This window comes from Leptidea sinapis, chromosome 32 (genome assembly GCF_905404315.1).
Source record: "Leptidea sinapis chromosome 32, ilLepSina1.1, whole genome shotgun sequence".
NCBI classification, from domain to species: Eukaryota; Metazoa; Arthropoda; class Insecta; order Lepidoptera; family Pieridae; genus Leptidea; species Leptidea sinapis.
In genome coordinates, this window is record NC_066296.1 from 5,233,935 (window position 1) to 5,253,643 (window position 19,709).

At 36.4% G+C, this 19,709-nt stretch overlaps 1 protein-coding gene across 1 annotated transcript in view; it reads right to left on the minus strand.

Moving 5' to 3' along the window:
• Positions 1–16,765, minus strand: part of LOC126974506 (tetratricopeptide repeat protein 7B) — a 39,938-nt gene extending 23,173 nt beyond the window's left edge. The window contains exons 1-9 of the mRNA XM_050822022.1: positions 16,478–16,765; positions 15,889–16,168; positions 10,737–10,851; positions 8,667–8,818; positions 6,693–6,798; positions 4,637–4,759; positions 3,057–3,254; positions 1,994–2,138; positions 737–858 (exon numbers count right to left, since the gene is read on the minus strand). Coding sequence (XP_050677979.1) covers positions 737–858; positions 1,994–2,138; positions 3,057–3,254; positions 4,637–4,759; positions 6,693–6,798; positions 8,667–8,818; positions 10,737–10,851; positions 15,889–16,168; positions 16,478–16,604 — 1,368 coding nt within the window. The 5' untranslated portion in view covers positions 16,605–16,765. The remainder of the gene's footprint in view (positions 1–736; positions 859–1,993; positions 2,139–3,056; positions 3,255–4,636; positions 4,760–6,692; positions 6,799–8,666; positions 8,819–10,736; positions 10,852–15,888; positions 16,169–16,477) is intronic.
• Between the last annotated feature and the right edge of the window lie 2,944 nt (positions 16,766–19,709).

Consider the following 19,709-nt stretch of genomic DNA (forward strand, 5'->3'; position numbering starts at 1 on the left):
CAAAGGTTTTTTAAAAATTACTTGCCTCGTCTGGGAATCGAACCGACTGAAATGTAAAAAAAACACCCCTACTTTTATGATGTCAATCGAAAGAATGGCCAAAAACTAATAACTCTTCTTAAGTAACATAGTATTTTAAAAGAAAGGAACAACGTAAAATTAATGTTTTCCTACTTGGATTGGTACGAATGGACCGATTTGATGGCCGGCCAGATCCCCGGACCTTACACCTTTAGATTTCTTCTGAAAGATATGCTATACAAAAAGCGAAACGAGAACGTGGGCGAGTTGCAAACAGAATTGTGCCAAATCATATCGAGTATTCACCATAAAATGATAAGAAAATCAACAGGCAGCGGACTCATTGAAAGATTGGATTGGTAAGACAAGAGGGACCACATTTTGAGCATTTAATTAATTAATTTACAAAAAAATACCCACTTAATTGACTACTTTCTTTTAAAATACTATGTTACTTAAGAAGAGTTATTAGTTTTTGGCCATTCTTTCGATTGGCATCATAAGAGTAGGGGTGTTTTTTTTTACATTTCAGTCGGTTCGATTCCCAGACGAGGCAAGTAATTTTTTGAAAATCTTTGAATGCAGAATTACTAACTTTAAAAAATAACATACAGTCTTCTTTCAGTAAAATAGCCTATCTTTGATATTAAAGGTACTTTCCCTTCATGTCCCATAACTTTGGGACACCTGTATATGTGTGTGTCGTGTATCTCACCCAGGCGGAGCGCTGGCACGTGGCGGCCGCTACCAGCCGCAGGGCCACGTCGCGCGGCTCCAGAGCAGCGGCCCGGCGCGCGACACACACCGCACGCACGCCCGCGCCGCACGCACTACTGCCTGCAACAACCACCGCTATAACCGCTCCGAATACTATTACGTATATCTTCCTAGTTACCTTGAATGTAAATTTTACCGCGCTCTCGCAAGGACTGTCAAAGCATTTATGAATGTGTTGTCAAGGTCAGCGAATTGTGTGATGATGTGAAAAGATTGGAATTGAAAGTTGAAACAATCGAAATTAATTAATAAGGATTGGCTTATTTAAAGAATAAACTTTAATGTCGTTTCTTGCCGCTCGGGATTCTTGGAAAGCCCAAAACTTCTGAGTGGCACTATAATTGCGCACCTTGAGACATAAGATGTTAAGTCTATTCACTTGCTACGGCGCCCTTCGGACCGAAACACAGTAATGTTTACACATTACTTTTCTGCCGTGAAGCTCCACGGCAGAAAAAGACACCGTTGTGGTACCCATAATCTAGCCGGCTTCCTGTGTCAAAGAAGCCTCCCATTCCACTTATTCATGTAGGTCACAGAAATTACACTTATGAATGTCAGAAAAAGATTTTTTTTTTCTTATTGAATCTACTTCTATTAGGCCCGGTATCCACCAAAGCGGAGAGGAGATATATTTTGATAACCAAACAGATTTCGTTATTTCCACATCTCTCCGCTACGCTTCGGTGGAAATGAATCAACAAGAGAGGAGAGGAGATGTCTCCTTTGTCTATAGAATTGTGTGTCGCGTCGAGCGATCAAGCGGTGCGGAGATGCATGTAGCGCTTCCCCGCTGACTTCTTCCCGCACTTCGCACACCCGAAAGGGTTATTATAAGCACGGCTCACATCTCTCCGGTTTGGTGGATAACCTGACAGCTTCGCAGCGTATCTTTTTATTTATGTAAATACTGTAATTTACTACAATGCAGTACAACGCCTGATTATAGAAGAGCACAAAAATTCTGAGCGGCACTACAATTGCGCACCTTGAGACATAAGATGTTAAGTCTCATTAGCCCAGTAATTACAAGCTACGGCGCCCTTCACACCGAAACACAGTAATGTTTACACATTACTGCTTCACGGCTGGCATAGGCACCGTTGTGGTATCCATAAGCTAGTCTACCCTCTCGTGTCCTCTCCTCTCCACTTTGGTTGATACCCGGCCTCACAATCACCAGTGACTGGCTCACCGCGTGCGGTCCTGTGCGCATGCGCAGCGTGGTGTGCGTGTTGCGGATGCGCGTGTGTGGGTCGAGCCGCCGCAGCCGTCGCCAGCGCACGCGCGCGCCACACGTGACCGCACCCGAACGAGAACTTCATTGCGCGTTCGAGAGACTACAACAATAGAAACATCGCATTACACAAATTAAATAGTATATATATCAACTTGATGTGTTAACAAGGGCTACCAACGTCATGAACTGTCATAAGATATCCCAATTAATAACAACATTCATTTAACTACAGTTAATAATTAAATACTATTTAGTATAATTATCAATATAATTAGAAATAACTATAATAGCATATTACATTCAGATCTTTAGCTAATTTGATTCGTGTAAGTTAGTTGGCACTACAGTAGTGCCAACTAACAGTTGGTAGCATCATTACGGTAGACGGTCGTGCCCTATATAAGCCAGAGCGCTCAGTTCAAGTGAATATTACTTGTTATGAATTCTATATTTATATAATAATTCAATACTATTTAGTAATGAATTATTATAAATTAATAGTGAAAACTGTAAAATACAGATATTTAAATTTTAGGTGTGATTTAATTTTTTTTTTTTGGTTCACCAATTGGGACAAACACAATACATACATAAAGATAATACAATAGACAGTAAATACAGTGTCTTCCCTATAAACTGTGACCACGACACTCAAATAAACAGAGAGTACTTTACAGTTTTAGGTTACATTTATACATATATATAAGTAGATAAGTTTGGATGTAGTTCCTGAAAAACGTTCCAAGCCACAAACATCACATTTTAAAGAATTCGTGCATAAAGTTTAATGTATTAGTGTATTCCATACATGTGGGTTGGGCTATTAAGCCATGATGTCATATAAACAGTGACAGTAGGGCTGCCACCTTTTGTCAGTCCGTTAATATGAATCACGTGACCAGTTTTGTATTCTTAACTCAATTTCGACATGATTGTGGTTTGGAACGTTTTTCTGGAATTACGTGCAATTGGTATTACATGGATCTCACATCCTTTTACAGTAGGAGAACAGAAGTACCTCCAGCACCAGCGGCAGCTGACCCCAGCGTACGGCAGCCAGTGCCAGCAGGTCCACGATGGAGACGGCGTTCCGTAACGAGTGGGCGCGAGCCGTCTCGAACTCCGCGCTCTGTGACAGGACTGCGTCACGAACGGCCATCGCCTCTCCCACCAGCAGGACCAACAACACCTCCTCGTACTCGTTGCGGGGCACGAACTGTATAATATACAGGATGTTATCAAAAGTAAAATAAACTTTATTTTTTTTTTGGTATGAAAATAAGGGACGAGTCGAACGGGACGTTCAGTTGATGGTAATAGATAGGCCCTGCCCATTATAATGCAGTGAAAGGATTCTTGAAAAACACAAAAATTCTGAGCGGCTCTACAATTGCGCTCGTCACCTTGAGACATAAGATGTTAAGTCTCACTTCCCCAGTAATTTCACTAGCTACGGCGCCCTTCAGACCACTACACAATAATGCATACACAGCTTCACGGCAGAAATAGGCGCTGTTGTGGCACCCATAATCTAGCCAGCATCTTGTTCAAAGGAGCTTCCCACTGGTAAATTAGGCTTACGGTCAGCGCTTTTGAATAATAAATATAAATATTTCTATTAAATTACTGAATTTCGCACATATTCAAATGATGCTTCATGAACAAGATAGTCGTTATTGCTGTCACAAATAGTAATTGCATCTAACAAATACTGATTATTTATAATAATAATAAATTTCTTTATTGGGGCAACAGAGGCCCATATTTTGTTAGTAAGAGGCTTAAAAAACTATGTTAGTATATCAAAATTTCTACAATTTGCTCAATATAATATAACTAGCTGCCCCGACAGACGTTGTTCTGTAGATAGTAAAAAAACAACTGTTTTATATTTCAAAACATCAAAAATTATTTCGTAAATATGCTCCCTATTGTTAGAATGAAATTGTTTCACAGCGGAACTGACAAACCGTGCGTCACTAAATTCTCTCATAGAAAATATGTCCATACAAAACAAATATTGAAAATAAAAATATTTATGGGTCCCAAATCGAAATAAAAACTATCCTATCTCTCAAGTTGGACCAAACTGCACTCCATGAAGTAATCACCATTAAAATCCGTTCATTAGTTTAGGAGTCCATTGAGGACAAACATTGTGACACGAGATTTATATATATTAAGATTTATACTTAATACATAATTCCATATAATTTATTCTTAATACATAATTAAAACATAGGATAACTTTGATCACTATTTGAGACAGTGTGTTAGAACTTAAACGAATCGTTGCAGTCCAATACTGCAACGATTCCAGTTTTCCCGCTATCATATTCAGGACACTGTTTGAGCTCGAACGCAGTCTTGCCAGGATGGATGACGTCCTTTTCCTTATGATGGCATGGAAATCATCATTATAAAAATAAATAATGATTTATTGACAATAACAGGTCGACCTGGCACCACAAGCAGCACCATCATTTCTCCAACTTGCTAAACTAACAACAAATGGTTGCGAAAAATCTCAAGATAAAGCAGAGTTACTTGTCAACTTTATGAAGGACGTATTTGGATTTTAAATTAAACAAAGAATACCTGGTTAAGAGCCGTGTACTTTCTGGGTTTCCAGGGACCTTCAGACACGTTTTCCTCACGGCGTCGGGACAGCGTGCCACCGCTCTGGACTGGTGGAGACACTTTCGTTGGCGCCTTGTACACCTGCCATCAAATTCAAATTGAAATATTTTTATTCAAAATAGGTTGTGACATCACTTATTGAAAGTCAAAAAACTACCACCCATTCCAAAATGAATGCCTCAGACCTGAGAAGAATGGGCGCAACAAACTCTGCGGGCTTTTTTTTCATCGAATAAATATGTTTACAAAGTTTGTTAAATATGTTTAAAAAATTGTACAATTAAACATATTGTTTAATATCCTGAGGGCGGTCACTCCATTCCCAATCTGTGGTATCATTAAAAAAGTCATTTATGTTATTAAGTAACCTTTACCACACAAACGTTTTTTAACAATTCTTTTGAATAACGTAATACTTTTGTTTTGAACATTTTCTAGGATCTTGTTGTAAAAGCATATACAACGCCGCACAAAAGACTTACTAACTCGACTTAGCCGAGTAGAAGGCATCATCAGTTTATGTCTGTTCCTCGTGTTGACATTATGGTTATGACAGTTTCTAGCAAATTCACGTATGTGCCTATGAACATACATTACATTATCAAGAACATATTGAGAAGCAACAGTCAAGATGTTAATTTCTTTGAATTTTGCTCTCAATGATTCTTTAGGACCTAGGTTATAAATAGCGCGAATAGCCCTCTTCTGCAGCACAAATATTGTATTAATATCGGCAGCGTTGCCCCATAGTAAGGACCATAGGACATCAATAATATGATATAGTAACAATAACTTAAATCAATTCTTAGACCAGAACTTAAGAGTAATACGATATGTATGATTTTTTTTTTTTTTTTTTTATTACCAGTTGAAGTTGCTTGCGTTAAGGTGGTGTGGTTTAATTTGCATTAATAGATTAAACATCTATATTTATGGTTTATGTATGTAGCTGTTATATCTATATCGTTATAACAGCTACATACATAAACCAATGCGAATAGTGTGAAGTTGTTACTCACACACAAACACACACACTCACGCCTTGTTCCCGTCGGCGTACTCAACATGCATTACACTCTTCATGCATGCTCGCCGGATTCGGTTGCTTCGGAAAGTTCAACTTCGGAGAAAAAAACAGGTCCGAAGTTGTTACCTTGGTTTGAAATTGTCAATCTAGGGTTATTACGGTAAAGTTAAGGCTTTGTATTAAGACTATAGTTGGTCCATTACAAACGTCCGAACTGAGTCATAAATAATTTTTATCAGATCTCTAGCTCACACTTATTTGCATATCGGAACTCTCGCTCGCACTGCTAGTGAAACTGCGCCCTCATAAACCGCGCCGAATCTAATGACGTTATCCAACTTCTAGGGTTTCTGGGGTCCTTGCAGATTCGGACGATTCGACGCGGAGAAGTGTGCCTTCAGCATTAAAGTGATATCCCTCACTTGTACATTTTATAAATCAGCCACAACCTGAGAGCTGAACAAGAAATACCAAGATTTACGAACCATGTGTCACTCGAACGGTTGGCTCAGTGGTAAGAGCGCTTGGTAAGAGGCGGCGGGTTCGAGTCCCGTATCGTTCATAAAATTTGGTTACAATTTTAATTTGTATAATTAATCCCAGAAGAGAGATTACCTCATTCCTGCCGCGGAATTCCACCTTCGCACGACACGCCACAAGTTAGGATATCATCCTCACCATCTGGATGTGTGGCGGTCCTCCACAGTGCGGTTTTCAAGGAGCTTTCTTCCTCGTGCTACAAAGCTGTGGAATGAGCTTCCTTGTGCGGTGTTTCCGGGACGATACAACATGGGTACCTTCAAAAAAAGCGCGTACACCTTCTTTAAAGGCCGGCAACGCTCTTCTGATTCCTCTGGTGTTGCAAGAGAATGTGGGCGGCGGTGATCACTTAACACCTGGTGATCCGTACGCTCGTTTGTCCTGCTATTCCATAAAAAAGAGGGTTATCGCTTTAGAAATAACCAATTGTTTAGATCAGATACTCACTTGGCCAGTGACTCCTCTCATCAGCACCTCAGCCAGTTGTCTGGCGAGCGTGAGCCGCAAGGCCTGTGTGGACGTGGACTCTACTGCGGTCAGCATCTCCCGGTACCTACCGGACACCCATAGGTTTATTACTAAATAATAAATGTGCTAGGCTGTCATATCTCAAACTTTAAAAGAAATTGTTGAAAGCGTATGTTAGCTAACGTAAAATATAATAAATAGGTAAAATTCCGCGGTCGGATGATGGTCTTCCCGACTGACTTCCTGTAGATAATATTATGTAGATAAACATTATCGTTTGTTATTTGGTTGAGTTATTGTGACAGGCGCCTTTTCACCGGATACTGGCTAGATTATGGGTACCATAATGGCGCCTATATCGCCCGGGAACAGTAATGTGTAGACATGTTTCGGTCTGAAGGGTGCCGTAGCTAGTGAAATTACTGAGCAAATGAGACAGTGCCACTCAGAATTTTTGGGTTTTTCAATAATCTTGAGCGGCACTGCATTGTAATGGGCAAGGCGTATCATTTACCATCAGCTGAACGTCCTGCTCGTCTCGTCCCTTATTTTCATAAAAAAAGGCATTGTCATGCTCGCTTGAATGCCATTGCTTGTGGCGACGCCGCGGAGTGGGTCGTTCCCTTCCCTAAAATATAGTCGAGGGAGGCGATGGACCTTGCGTCGTGTTCGTGAACGGCTGATACTGTTATAGGAAACTCTGCTTCATGTTTTTAAAATTAAAGTCATTTAATATATTTTTATAATAGCTCAATAACTCTTGCATTTTTATTTTTGTCTAACTCGAACACGAGTTACGACGAGTTACGAGAACACGACTAACCAGTCATTTGTATTTGGCAAGGCATTGAGTATTTGACGTTTGCATATTTTTGATTAGCACACTCACGCCTTGTTTCCGTCGGGGTAGGCAGAGACAATAGAATGCCACTTGCTTCTATCCTTACAATCCTCACGCGCTTCCTCTACATTCATTACTCTTTTCATACATAATTGCCGGTTGCGGGTGCTTCGGACCTTTCCTTTTCTCAAAACGTCCCCGATTTGGTCGACGAATATTCTACGAGGTCTCCCGCGGCCGACTTGCCCACATACACTTGCCTTATATATTTGATAAGTAATTCTTTCTTCACTCATTCGCTCCACGTGTGATTTATCATCAATTAACAAATATATAATAAAACCCGCTGACGCAGCAAACGTTGTATTGCCATATAAAGTAATAGAAAAATCAATAATTAAAATTTTTGGGGTATAAAAAATAGATGACGACCGATTCTCAGACCGACCAATTGTACATAAAATTTATCGTACTACAATAATCATTATATTCAATTGCCATCTTGCAACTCTATTGCGTATCTGTGGATGGAATAGAATAATATTAAAATCGCGATATAAAAATAGGTGTTGATCGAAGCCGGGTGAAAATTTAAGTTGTAGGTGTATTTTTAATGCTGAATCATAATAAAATAAAAATAAAAAAATTGTCAAAAAAAATTATTTAGGGGTGGGTGATACCTTATCATTTAAGGATATGAAAAATAGACGTTGGCTGATTCTCAGACCTACCCGATATACACAAATTTTCAAACAATTTGGTTTAGCCGTTTCGGAGGAGTTTGGTAACAAACACCGGGACACGAGAATTTTATATATATATAAGACTAGCCGTTCCCGCCCCGTTCGCTGGGCGAATTTTAAAAGGAAATAAATTAAATTTTATTCTTCCTATTACAAATAGAAAAAAAAAAAAAAACGCATTGAATGGTGGTAGTTTCATGTCGATACGATCAGTGGTTTAGGCGTGATTGAGCCTCAAACAAAGACCATTTCCATTATATATATATATATATAAAATAATTTGTAAAACGTTGAAGCTAATAATAATATTGATATAAAATAATGGCAATGATATTCTTACCACTTCTCAACGTAAAAGTAAGTGTGTACCTGTCGATAGCAGAGGCCAGGCGACCGGCGCGAATGTGAAGCAAGGGTGCCCGCTGTAGCGCTGTCTCGAGTGTGGCACCCGCACGAACGTTTGAAGTCGCGCGTTGTAGGTACAGCAATGTTAAATCTGATGCCAACTCGAAACTGTGGATCTGAAAATGATAATACAATTTCACCTATTTTTTTATGACAATAAGGGACGAGAAGAGCAGGACGTTCAGCTGATGGTAACTGATATGCCCTACCCATTACAATGCTGTGCCACTCGCGATTTTAACCTTTAAGTTGGGAGTATTACCTATGCTTCTAAGGTCCCTATGTCGTCTCAATTCGGGAAAACTACAGCCACTTTATTTTTAATATATTTATTTAAAACGTTATTTTACATTTATATAACAGCAAACCAAAAATCACTAAGATTTGTCCGGATTGCTAACATAAGTTGAGTTCTAAATGATACATAAAATTAAGAACAGAAAATCTTAATTAAATACATACAAAAAGTGTACAAACAAAGCATACTTAGATCATATCTCTATGCGAAAACGGGACACCGCTATCTTTCGATCGCGCTATTCCGTCCCGATAGGTATTGGACCCGCTTACAATGTAAGCTACAGGTTGTTCAAACAGTGCAATTTTAACTTATCTCTAAAATTTTTACTCGTGATGCTATTTTTCAAAGATAGGTCAATATCATTTAATAGCCGAGGAAGCAAATATTGTGTTGTGCGCGAACCATAAATGTTATTAGACTTTAATGTTTTAAGTGATTATTTGTGATTTTCCTAGTGGTTATTTTGTGGAAAATTTTACGTGATCCTTTCACAAAGTGGCTGTGCGAGGCAAGATATTTCTCGCAAAACCTGATGGCAAATGAGAACTGACTACTGCCCATAAATATATTTACCATCAGGGGTCTAGTATACGCCTTTCTTGCCTTTTTTGGGTAGGTTAATAGCTGGTTAAAGTCTGGTTCCCACAGATGATGAAGAAGTTCTGGAAGTTGATGATGAAGTATGCTTTTAACATGCATTCTTATGCTGAAAACAGTACTGGAGGTGGAGAGTTGGCTATTGAGCTACATTTGGAGTTCCCATCTTTGATCCGGTACACCCCAGTATCAACTAAATCCATTAGCATATGCAACGACGAGCTCTTCAAATTATCGGGCATCCAGTGCTCGGTGAATGACTCTATCGTTTAGCGCTGCGTCTACAATACCGCATTTCTAACAGACAGTGATTATTCCGAAGACCTGATTTAAGGTGATCCCTGTCACGGAATTGTACCATCACACTACACTCCACAATTTGGTTTCCGCAACCTGTTTGAAGTGCTGTTTACAAGGAACTTTCTTTTACGTACAATCGAACTTCGTAAAAGCTTCTTTGCGTAGTCGTCAGGTCGAAACGCATGAACACCTTCGAAAAAAGGTAACACGTAACACCTATCAAAAAGGCAATAGTCGCTTGGTACCTCAAATGAAATCAAAATCACTTTATTCATGTAGGTCAAGGAAATGACACTTATGAATGTAGAAAGTTATCTTTTCTTTTTATTTCTGCCGCCACTTTGGAAAGGGTTGAGCTTTAACGGGAAGAAGTGGCAAGAAATTCATTGTCACTTCAAATCAACATTAACAGCTTCAACTTTTAACAAATCATTTAAGTTACAGTATACGTGATGCCACAATAATACTCAAACGTCAAATACTCAACGCCAAAAACCCTGATGTGACATGAAATGTGTACTTTATTACGTTGATTCCTCAAGTATAGGTAAATAACACGGAAAACGACCAAAATTAATTCAAAAATATTTCACAGTTATTGTACGCTTCACTCGCAGCCATTTGTATTATACGTCAAAATTAGTTCTCTGAACGCTCGCGAGTGGCGCTTCAAATAGGCACAAAAAATTGCTGTGAAACATATGGAACAGCCTGTGCAGTGGTATTTATACAGGTCAGTGATATTAAGCAATATACACTAACTACCTCTACCTTTTACGCAGACTAATTCTGAAATTAAATTTAAAATACTCTGTTGTATGATAACAATGTGTTACCATTTCGGCCTCCCGTTCCACCATCTTGAAGCGGCTGGTTGAGGAAGGCACGGCCGTCTGCTCCAGACACAGGCCCTTGATCGCGTACGACTCGGCCACGATCCGCAGACTCCGTCTGAAATACGGTGACGCAACACTCATTTATATGGACTGTGGACTGTATTTGCTATAATGGGCATATTTTCTATTTTAGATCATTTATACGTCTAGATAGACTTTGACAGCTGTGAAAACGTCGAAAAAAATTGAGGTTAACTTCTATTTTGAGCAATGCACGCATATTTACACAAAGTGACATACAAATCGCGACGTAGTTTGTCACGCAAACTGAATCAATAAACCTGTTTTTATCGATCGGCTAACAGAAAGAGACTCTATCTAGATGTATAAATTATCTAAGCTATTTATAGTTAGGTACACTGTGTTATAAATATTGGATTTTTACACCAATTTATATTATCGGTGCGGCTCGACCGAGTTGGTGTCATTCGAAAGTGCTTGATCAAACTTAGATTTTGAATATATGTAGGTAGGTAGATTTTAAGAGATCTCAAAAAAAACTAAGAAACTTTTAAACTGCTTTACCGATCGATTCCAAAAACTAATCAGCTCAGAAAACCACGTCGATCGCCACGAAGCCGGTGAGAATCGTTCGTGAGTTATTGTTGACGAAAGAAAACCGAAAAAAGTGTGAACGACACGTTACTTGAACGCGAGAGGTCGCGGGTTCGAGTCCCGCATCGTTCAAAAATTCTGTTTTATATATAATTAATTTGTGTGTTTCTTTTTCTTTTCGATCCTACAGTTTATACAGTGTCATATCTCCTCTCTCAGGTTAATGTTATTTTAACTTTAAAAACTATAATCAAAAACTGTTAACGGCCTATTTTGTCCTCTTATCCATAGCGATTGCGTTGAATTTTTTTTTTGTGATTACTGTAACAAACAATTGTTTTTTAGAAGAACATAATATAACCAATTAATAACTCTAACTCTACTTCATAAAATCATTGTTGTTGTGTCCTATTCTTAACTATACTCTTATAACTGTTTAAATTTTCGTTTTGTATATTGTAATTTTGTAGTTTTTACTTTTGGTTTAAAATATCTATATATGTTGTTTTTTGTTTTACTTTATTGTCCATTGTAAACATAATTAGTATTTAATTTATGGAACTGTTTTGTGTTCTAGTTTATGTATATTTGTAACTCACTATTGTAAAAGACTGTTTTGTTCCTGAATAAATAAATAAATAACTTAATGTAGCTATCACAATATGACTAGGATGTCCCAGAGCTGTACTGACATATTATCCCATCAACACAATCTGTTATAGGTAAAAAACTGTATTGGAAATGTGCTTTAAACACAGAGCATGTTACGTATAGATGAAATAAGTATAAGTACGAAAAATTTATAATTATTTACTCAACATTTAACTGCCAGAATGTCTACAATTAAGTAGGTATTAAGGCCGGTAACAGATAATAAACGACTTGGAAAGAAATACGAACAAGAGGGAATGAGAGCGTATGACGAGGGGAGTGAAATAGGAGAAAAATATTTCGCTGAATTTCATTCGCCATTCGTATGTGGACACGGCCTAAGAGTTTTCTATTAATATATTTGAATGAATATAAGCCTAAATCAATCAAATCAAATCAAAATCAGTTTCGATCACGAAAATGACACTTATGAATGTCAAAAAAAAAATTCTTATTGAATCTACCGCTACTTCGTAAAGGGTTGAGCTAATGAGAAGAAGTAGCAAGAAACTCATTGCCACTCTTTTATATCAAGATTTCCAGATCATTTCAATTACAATATAATATGTAAAATGATGCAACAAACACACTCAAACGTCAAATAGTCAATGTCTTACACGAGTAAGTCAAAAAAATAAATGTAAATGAATACAAAAGGTATTGAGTGCTGCATAATTCACAAACACCATAAATCAATAAAGGTATTCTGTGAGCATTTTATAAGCGATTATAAATAAATAAACATGTATATATCAATAATGTAATAATGGTGTGCTACCATTTCATTATAGGTATTAATGAAAACACAATACGAGTTTCAATATGCAGACATAACACAGCTTAACTATAGTTAATAAATCATTGTATTTGTTGGATTCAATTACTAATTGTGACAGTAATCACGACCATCATCTTCACGAAGCATCCTTACACATCCAATGAATTCAAGCTCTAAAGGTTGATGCATCCAATATACGATATTTTATATTATTTAAACACGACTCATATATTGGATGTAGCACCTTACAAACTAATTTATTATGTATATTACAGCCATTGTAAAATACTCTATTTGATTGAAAAGCGTGGCTGTTGAGTTTCTTGTACATGTTCTTCCACGAGCTCTACTTTTTACGAACTTTCAAATTCAAATTCAGATATTTTTAGAAAATTTATTGAATTACGCGTTACTTTGCGGAAATCCATAATTATACAAATTATTTAAGTTTTCTTTAGTGTTAATTCCGCCAATATATGTCTTTAAAACAATTCGACACGTGTTTCGCCTCTACACGAGACATCCTCAGGACGTGTTGTCTCGTCAAAATCTGGCACGAGACTCAAGATTTTGCCAACAATATTGGCAAATGGAATTATCACTAAAGAAAACTTAAATAATTTGTACAGATATTTTTATTCAAAAAAGGATGTGACAGCACTTATTGAAAGTCAAACACTACCACCCATTCCAAAACGAATGCCTCAGACCTGAGAAGAATGGACGTAACAAACTCAGCGGGCTTTTTTTTCTTCAAACAAAAATGTTTACAAAGTAAAATTGTACAATTAAATTTAATAGACTTAGGGCGGTCGCGCCATTCCCAATCTTTCTTTCCACACAAACGTTTTTTAACAATTCTTTTGAATAACGTAATACTATTGTTTTGAACATTTTCTGGGATTTAAAAGTAAGTTAGTTTAAGCCTAATTAAATGAATTTTATTTGATCTTGACTAAGTAGTGTTCTTAATTTCATTTAAAAAGAACATAAAACAAGTATCAGGTATAATCTCGTAGTTAAACAAGTTTATATTGCCAATGACTAATTACCTGGTTTCCAAACACTGTGCAATGGCGTCATACCTCACTGTACGAATGACGTCACACGAATGAAGAAACATATCAATATAGAAATAAATCTTACTTAAAGTAATATGATACTTCAAAAAAATTCTCATTAAACCCACTCTATTTATTTTAAAAAGGACATGGGAATGGATTCCCTTAGAAAACGCGATTTCAAAGTCATTAAAATCATGATTTAATTAATATAAACAAATTTACTTTTTTGAATCAATACTAAGATTTATGGACAGGGCGGGACTCGCCTCTCGGTTTCTAACGGGCGGTTGGCTCAGAGCGCACGGACGGAACCCGAGAGGCGCGGGTTCGAGTTCCACATCATCCATAAATTTTGGTACAAAATTAAAATTGTATATTTATTCCCAGAAAAAATGGATATTACTTAAAAACAAACTGTTTTTAATTTATGTATTTGAATTAGATACAAAAAATTGAAAAACTAATGTAGTACATGAACTTAGTACTATTAGGAATTAATTCCTGACACAGAATGGGAATGAACTATTCCATCAGCTTATAGGACTTTGTTCATCTAGTAAATTGTAGTACACTACAGACACTTGACTCCGCTCACACCAACCGAAAGAGAGAAATATTTTTATAATAAACTTTATTACTTGAGAATTATGCCTAAATTACTTTTGATCATAACTTTTACAATGAAATATTAAAAACTTTAAACTTTCAAAAATATTTGAACGGAGAAAACATTGCCTCTCTATAATATATATATATATATATGGGTTTGATGTCATGGTACAAAAAAAAGTAGCGAGTTACTTTTTTGGGTTTAATAGTTTTATTTTTATACACCAATACAAGCTTACAAATTAAAGAAAACCTAAATGTATGTTCTTCCCTATAACTGAATCTTAATTTATTGAAATTTTACATATTTTTTTTACTCTTTTCACATAACAACAGACACAAACGAAATAATTAAATGTCTGACTTTCTGACATTTAAAATTCAGCAATAAACTCAAGTGTAATAAAAAAACTGCTTGTGTTTTTTGTGTCATCCGAACCTGTATTGGGTCAATTTTTTTTATAATTGGTGCAAACTTTTACAGGATCTAATAAACTAAATATGGCAATTTTGAAGTGAAAATTACTGCAATCTCTTTCATACATATTACATTATGGCAGAGATTATCACTCTTTATTTCTTTTTCCAACACCTTTGTAAATGAATTATTTTTCAGCACCCTAATTTTTAAATACACTCCTAGTACAAGTATTCCTAGTTTTATACCATCATACAGGTCAGAAATATAAACTAATAAGCGCAACTGTGCACTCATATGTTTTAAATTGACTTTTGATTTTTTTAAAGAGGCTGTCATACAAAAACGTAAATTCAGGTCATATTTTTTTCATGACACCAACACCGTTATTCGAAATTTTAAAAAGTATATAATTGACAAAACAAATCAACCATTGCTCGCCTAAACCAAACCAATGCCCCCAATCTTATTCTGGGCCCTTTAACACCCCCATCTAGGTCTCTAATGCCCAGTTAGGGGGTTAGGGGGTGTTATTATCATAGCATGGCCTATAAACCTCCAAACAAACCTCCCAACATCCTTAATCACCGTCCATAATACTTTTGTCTTGTGATAATCTTGTAAATGGCTAACCCTGTTTATGGTTTAGTACATTAGGTCCCAAAGTGGTGCCACAAAGAAATGGGGGTTCACAAATAAGTGAAAATTTATTAGATCTTTGTGCTGTGAGTAGTTGTCAATAAAGTAAAGTTGGCTTATCAGAACAATGATTCCATTTATTCAGCACAATCAATAAATTATATACCAATAAATAAAAATAATAAAAATTTATTATTGGTTGGACTGAGCCACAACACAATGTTTCAATAGTTATATCTATTCTTCACATTTTTTTAATGTTGCTACCCTTAGCAACATTAAAAGAATGTGTCCACCTGAACCAACTACATTTGGAAAGTGGTTCATTAGAAAAGAAGTCTGACCTCTCGTTTAATACAACTCAAACAATATACTTACAGCGGCAACTCTTTCTCTGTGAGTGTATTCAATTCAGCATGTTTATAATGTTTTAATGAATCATCATAGGAACCACAAGCAAAATGCAACTTTCCCAACAAGAGGTGAGCATCTAATGCAACACCGGCTCTCTTCCCAGCTTCATCAGTAGCAAGGTTTAGGAATCCTTTAGCTTCCGAGAGTTCTCTCTGTGCCCTCTCAATGTTATCCTTGATTGGTGGACATTCATCAAGAAAGGCTTCGAGCTTGCCTTCTCCAATAAGAAAATGTGCTAAACTTTCTGAAAAATAAATATTCAATTTAGTATCATCAGTTTCAACTCACAAATTATGAAATTATGAAATAACTTTTATTGTTATATTACATAACTATATATTAAAACATATAACACCACTTATTTATACATTTATATTATATATTACATGGTAATCTTATTTTATTTATAAAACAAGGGCATGTTGTTTCTATCCGGATAAATAAAATTATTATTTACTTTATCATGTCATGATAATAATCCATGTACCAAGAATAATTAGCACGGTTTTATTGAATTACAGGCAATTAAATATGTTTAGAAGAGATACCTTACCATGTTGAGGCGACCTCGCCTTGAGCTGCAAAGCCAACTCAACAGCCTTCTTCCAGTTAGATTCTTCTCTACTCTTTTCAATCTCGGTCTCATAACTCCGCACAGCATTCTTACTTCTCGATGTCATTTTAGTATGAGCTTTTTAATCTGATGTCACACCATCGATACAGAAATTATCACCTCAATCTAACATGAGAAAACTTCTTTAAAATTTGCGATATTCGTCAGTAACTACTCAATACTAATTATAATCTCATTTCTCAATTCTCAATGAGTATGATACAATCATACAACGAAGGCCAACTGCCTAGTGTATTTGCCAATTTGGATCTTGGACTTTGACTTTTGACAGCAGTTGATACCGTAAAATGTCAGAACGACAGACTCTGAAGACAAAATGCTAAATAATGCAAAACTCGTCGTCAAAGTTATTCAAGATCAAAGATAATATATTTATTCCTCTAACGTTCTAGATAAATAATTATTATTGTTACATAACACTGATAGAATTCATTTTATCCTCTCGAGTCTATCACCATTATAATTTTGAAGAATATAAGATAATACCTTAGAGGAAACAATTATCGTTTAATTAATACGTAAGTCTACCTCTATCTCTACTTTGTGGTTTAACGTGTAGACTTTAGGATTCAATTTAGTTATGCATGTGATCGCTAGATGGCGTTACAAGATTTTAAGATCTATTCATCGTAATATATTTTGTTAGCTAAAGCCTGTTGTTTCATTTAACATTGGTACACATTCAGCCTAGTCAAACAATCTGGTATAAGTATATTGCGTTAAACAGAACAGAGTAATGGTAATATATAAACTTTATAGGAATGGATAGTGCTAACTGCTAACTTTATGTCCACACCCTAATCCTATACCTATAAGTAAAAATTTTATCATGCTGAGATTAAGTAGATAATTTTAATTTACCTTATGACTGTCGCTTGTCCGTCACTTAGGCTGGGCGCAAACGTTCGGATACTGGTTCGGATTAGGTGTCCTGATCAGGAATTCACATTCTTTTTGGAAGACTATCTCTAGTTTACATGCCTTTCAACTTACCACAAGGCAACATTATCGCTGGAAAGTGAAGCCCTCTCCCGTTCCCCTTTCACCCCTCGCGCTCTGTTGTGTCAGTACGGTTTGCAGTTTCACTAAATGTCGTGGTATCACTGCTTAGTTTTTGAAGTTTTCATTCTTGGGTTTTTAATTATTCCGTAATATCGGTTATTCTGTGTCGCTATAATACGACTACCAAAAAAAGAAATCTTTTTAAATTACCCAGAATATTCATTGATTTTTCATCATTATAATAATAATTATAATAATCAGCATCACAACACAACACCATAGCATCAATAAATAATACTGAAATAGTTATTTGTTCAACAAGTGAGCAAAGTTATTTTTTGCTGCGAGTGCTGACTAATTGGCGAAGTAGTCTAGAATTGAATCACTAGCGTAGCGAGTAATTCTTATATAGACTACTGAGGTTGTGAGTGATATAAAGGCACGAGACAAAAAAAATTTGCTCTCGTGTGAAACATACAACTTTTCACTTTGACTAGCGAGAAAAGTGTTATAGGTTATAGTAAGAGAAACAATTAAGATAATATTTAACAATGTTTATTATAAATATCAAACCCTCATTAAAAAAAAACAAATGTTGTAATATTTATAAATCTAAATTTCGATAAGTAACATATTATAAATTTTTGTGACAATGAGATAATACGCTAGACTAAAATGAATTTTGGAACGCACCGGATCGCATTGTTTATTTTTTTAACGCGGAGTAATTCTCGGATGTATGGTCACGTTGGGTTTGAAATTTAAATCACTTTGCCTCACACTCAAAAATGCCTTTTGCTGCGAGTTTTCACGTAGTAATAGCCCTTTTCGTGCTGGAGAGGTGAAAATATACATCCTTGTTTATTTGTTAATAATAATATTATGATAGTACCTAATGCTTATTTTGCACACCGTAGCAAAGCGACGACGTGACGTTATCGACATCAGGTCCAGAGATTATATAACCGGGTAGTTATCAGACGAGCGCATTTGTAGTGCCGCTCAGAATTTTTGGGTTTTTGAAGAATCCTAAGAGGCACTGCATTGTAATGGGCAGGGCGTATCAATCACCATAAACTGAACGTCCTGCTCGTCGCGTCCCTTATTTTCATAAAAATAATGATTTATAAGAATTCTCTATACATAGAAAAACGAGAATTGATTGAGATAATGCAAAAATGGTGTTTGCAAAGCTAAGTAAGGTCGACAGGCACCGGAATGGTTGCGGTTGGGTGTGAGGCGTGACCGGCCGCGACGTCTCCACCAGGCACCGCCACATCAGAATCAGTGGAATATTGCCTTCTATTTATAGCTGTTCTTTGTTTCATAGCAGCTCTTGACGTTTGACAATAATTATTTTATCGTCTTGAATTATATTCAAAGATGTTAACCGTCACATTTGTATCGTATTTCTGGTTATAATAGATGGGCAAAACGGGTCAGTGGCTCACAAGATCCAAAGTGAGAGCCACCGTTCATCCATACCAGTGGGAGGCTCCTTTGCACAGGTTGCCGGCTAGGTTATGGGTACCACAATGGCGCCTATTTCTGCCGTGAAGCAGTATTGTATAAGCATTATTGTGTTTCGGTATGAAAGGCGCCGTAGCTAGTGAAATTACTGGGCAAATGAGACTTAACACCTTATGTCTCAAGATGACGAGCGCAGTTGTAGTGCCATTCAGAATTTTTGGGTTTTTCAAGAATCCTGAGCGGCACTGCATTGTAACGGGCAGGGCGTATCAAAAATATGCGATAAGAAAGAAAGATATGCGATATTAAAAATTCAAAAATAGAAAAAATTTCTTTTTTGGGGTGCTAAGTTTGATGAGCCTGTGAATCAGAAATTCATATGGGTAGTTAGAGCATCGCCATCTAGCGATCCTTTCAGAAAAATAAAATTGAAAAAAGCTCATTCATTCTAAAATATTCGTCCCGTCTCTATGATTCAAAGTCAAAGTAGCGATAATTCAGTTTTAGCAAAAATAATGCATTTATATCATTAATTAATAGCTTAAATAGGTGTTATTGTTATGTATGTTTATGAAATTAAATTGTAAATGTTGTAATTTAATCTGAAAATAAATATTTTTCGTTCAAGTTAGTGTTTGTTTACCGCTTAAGACACGTACGGAAAAAAATACACTATACA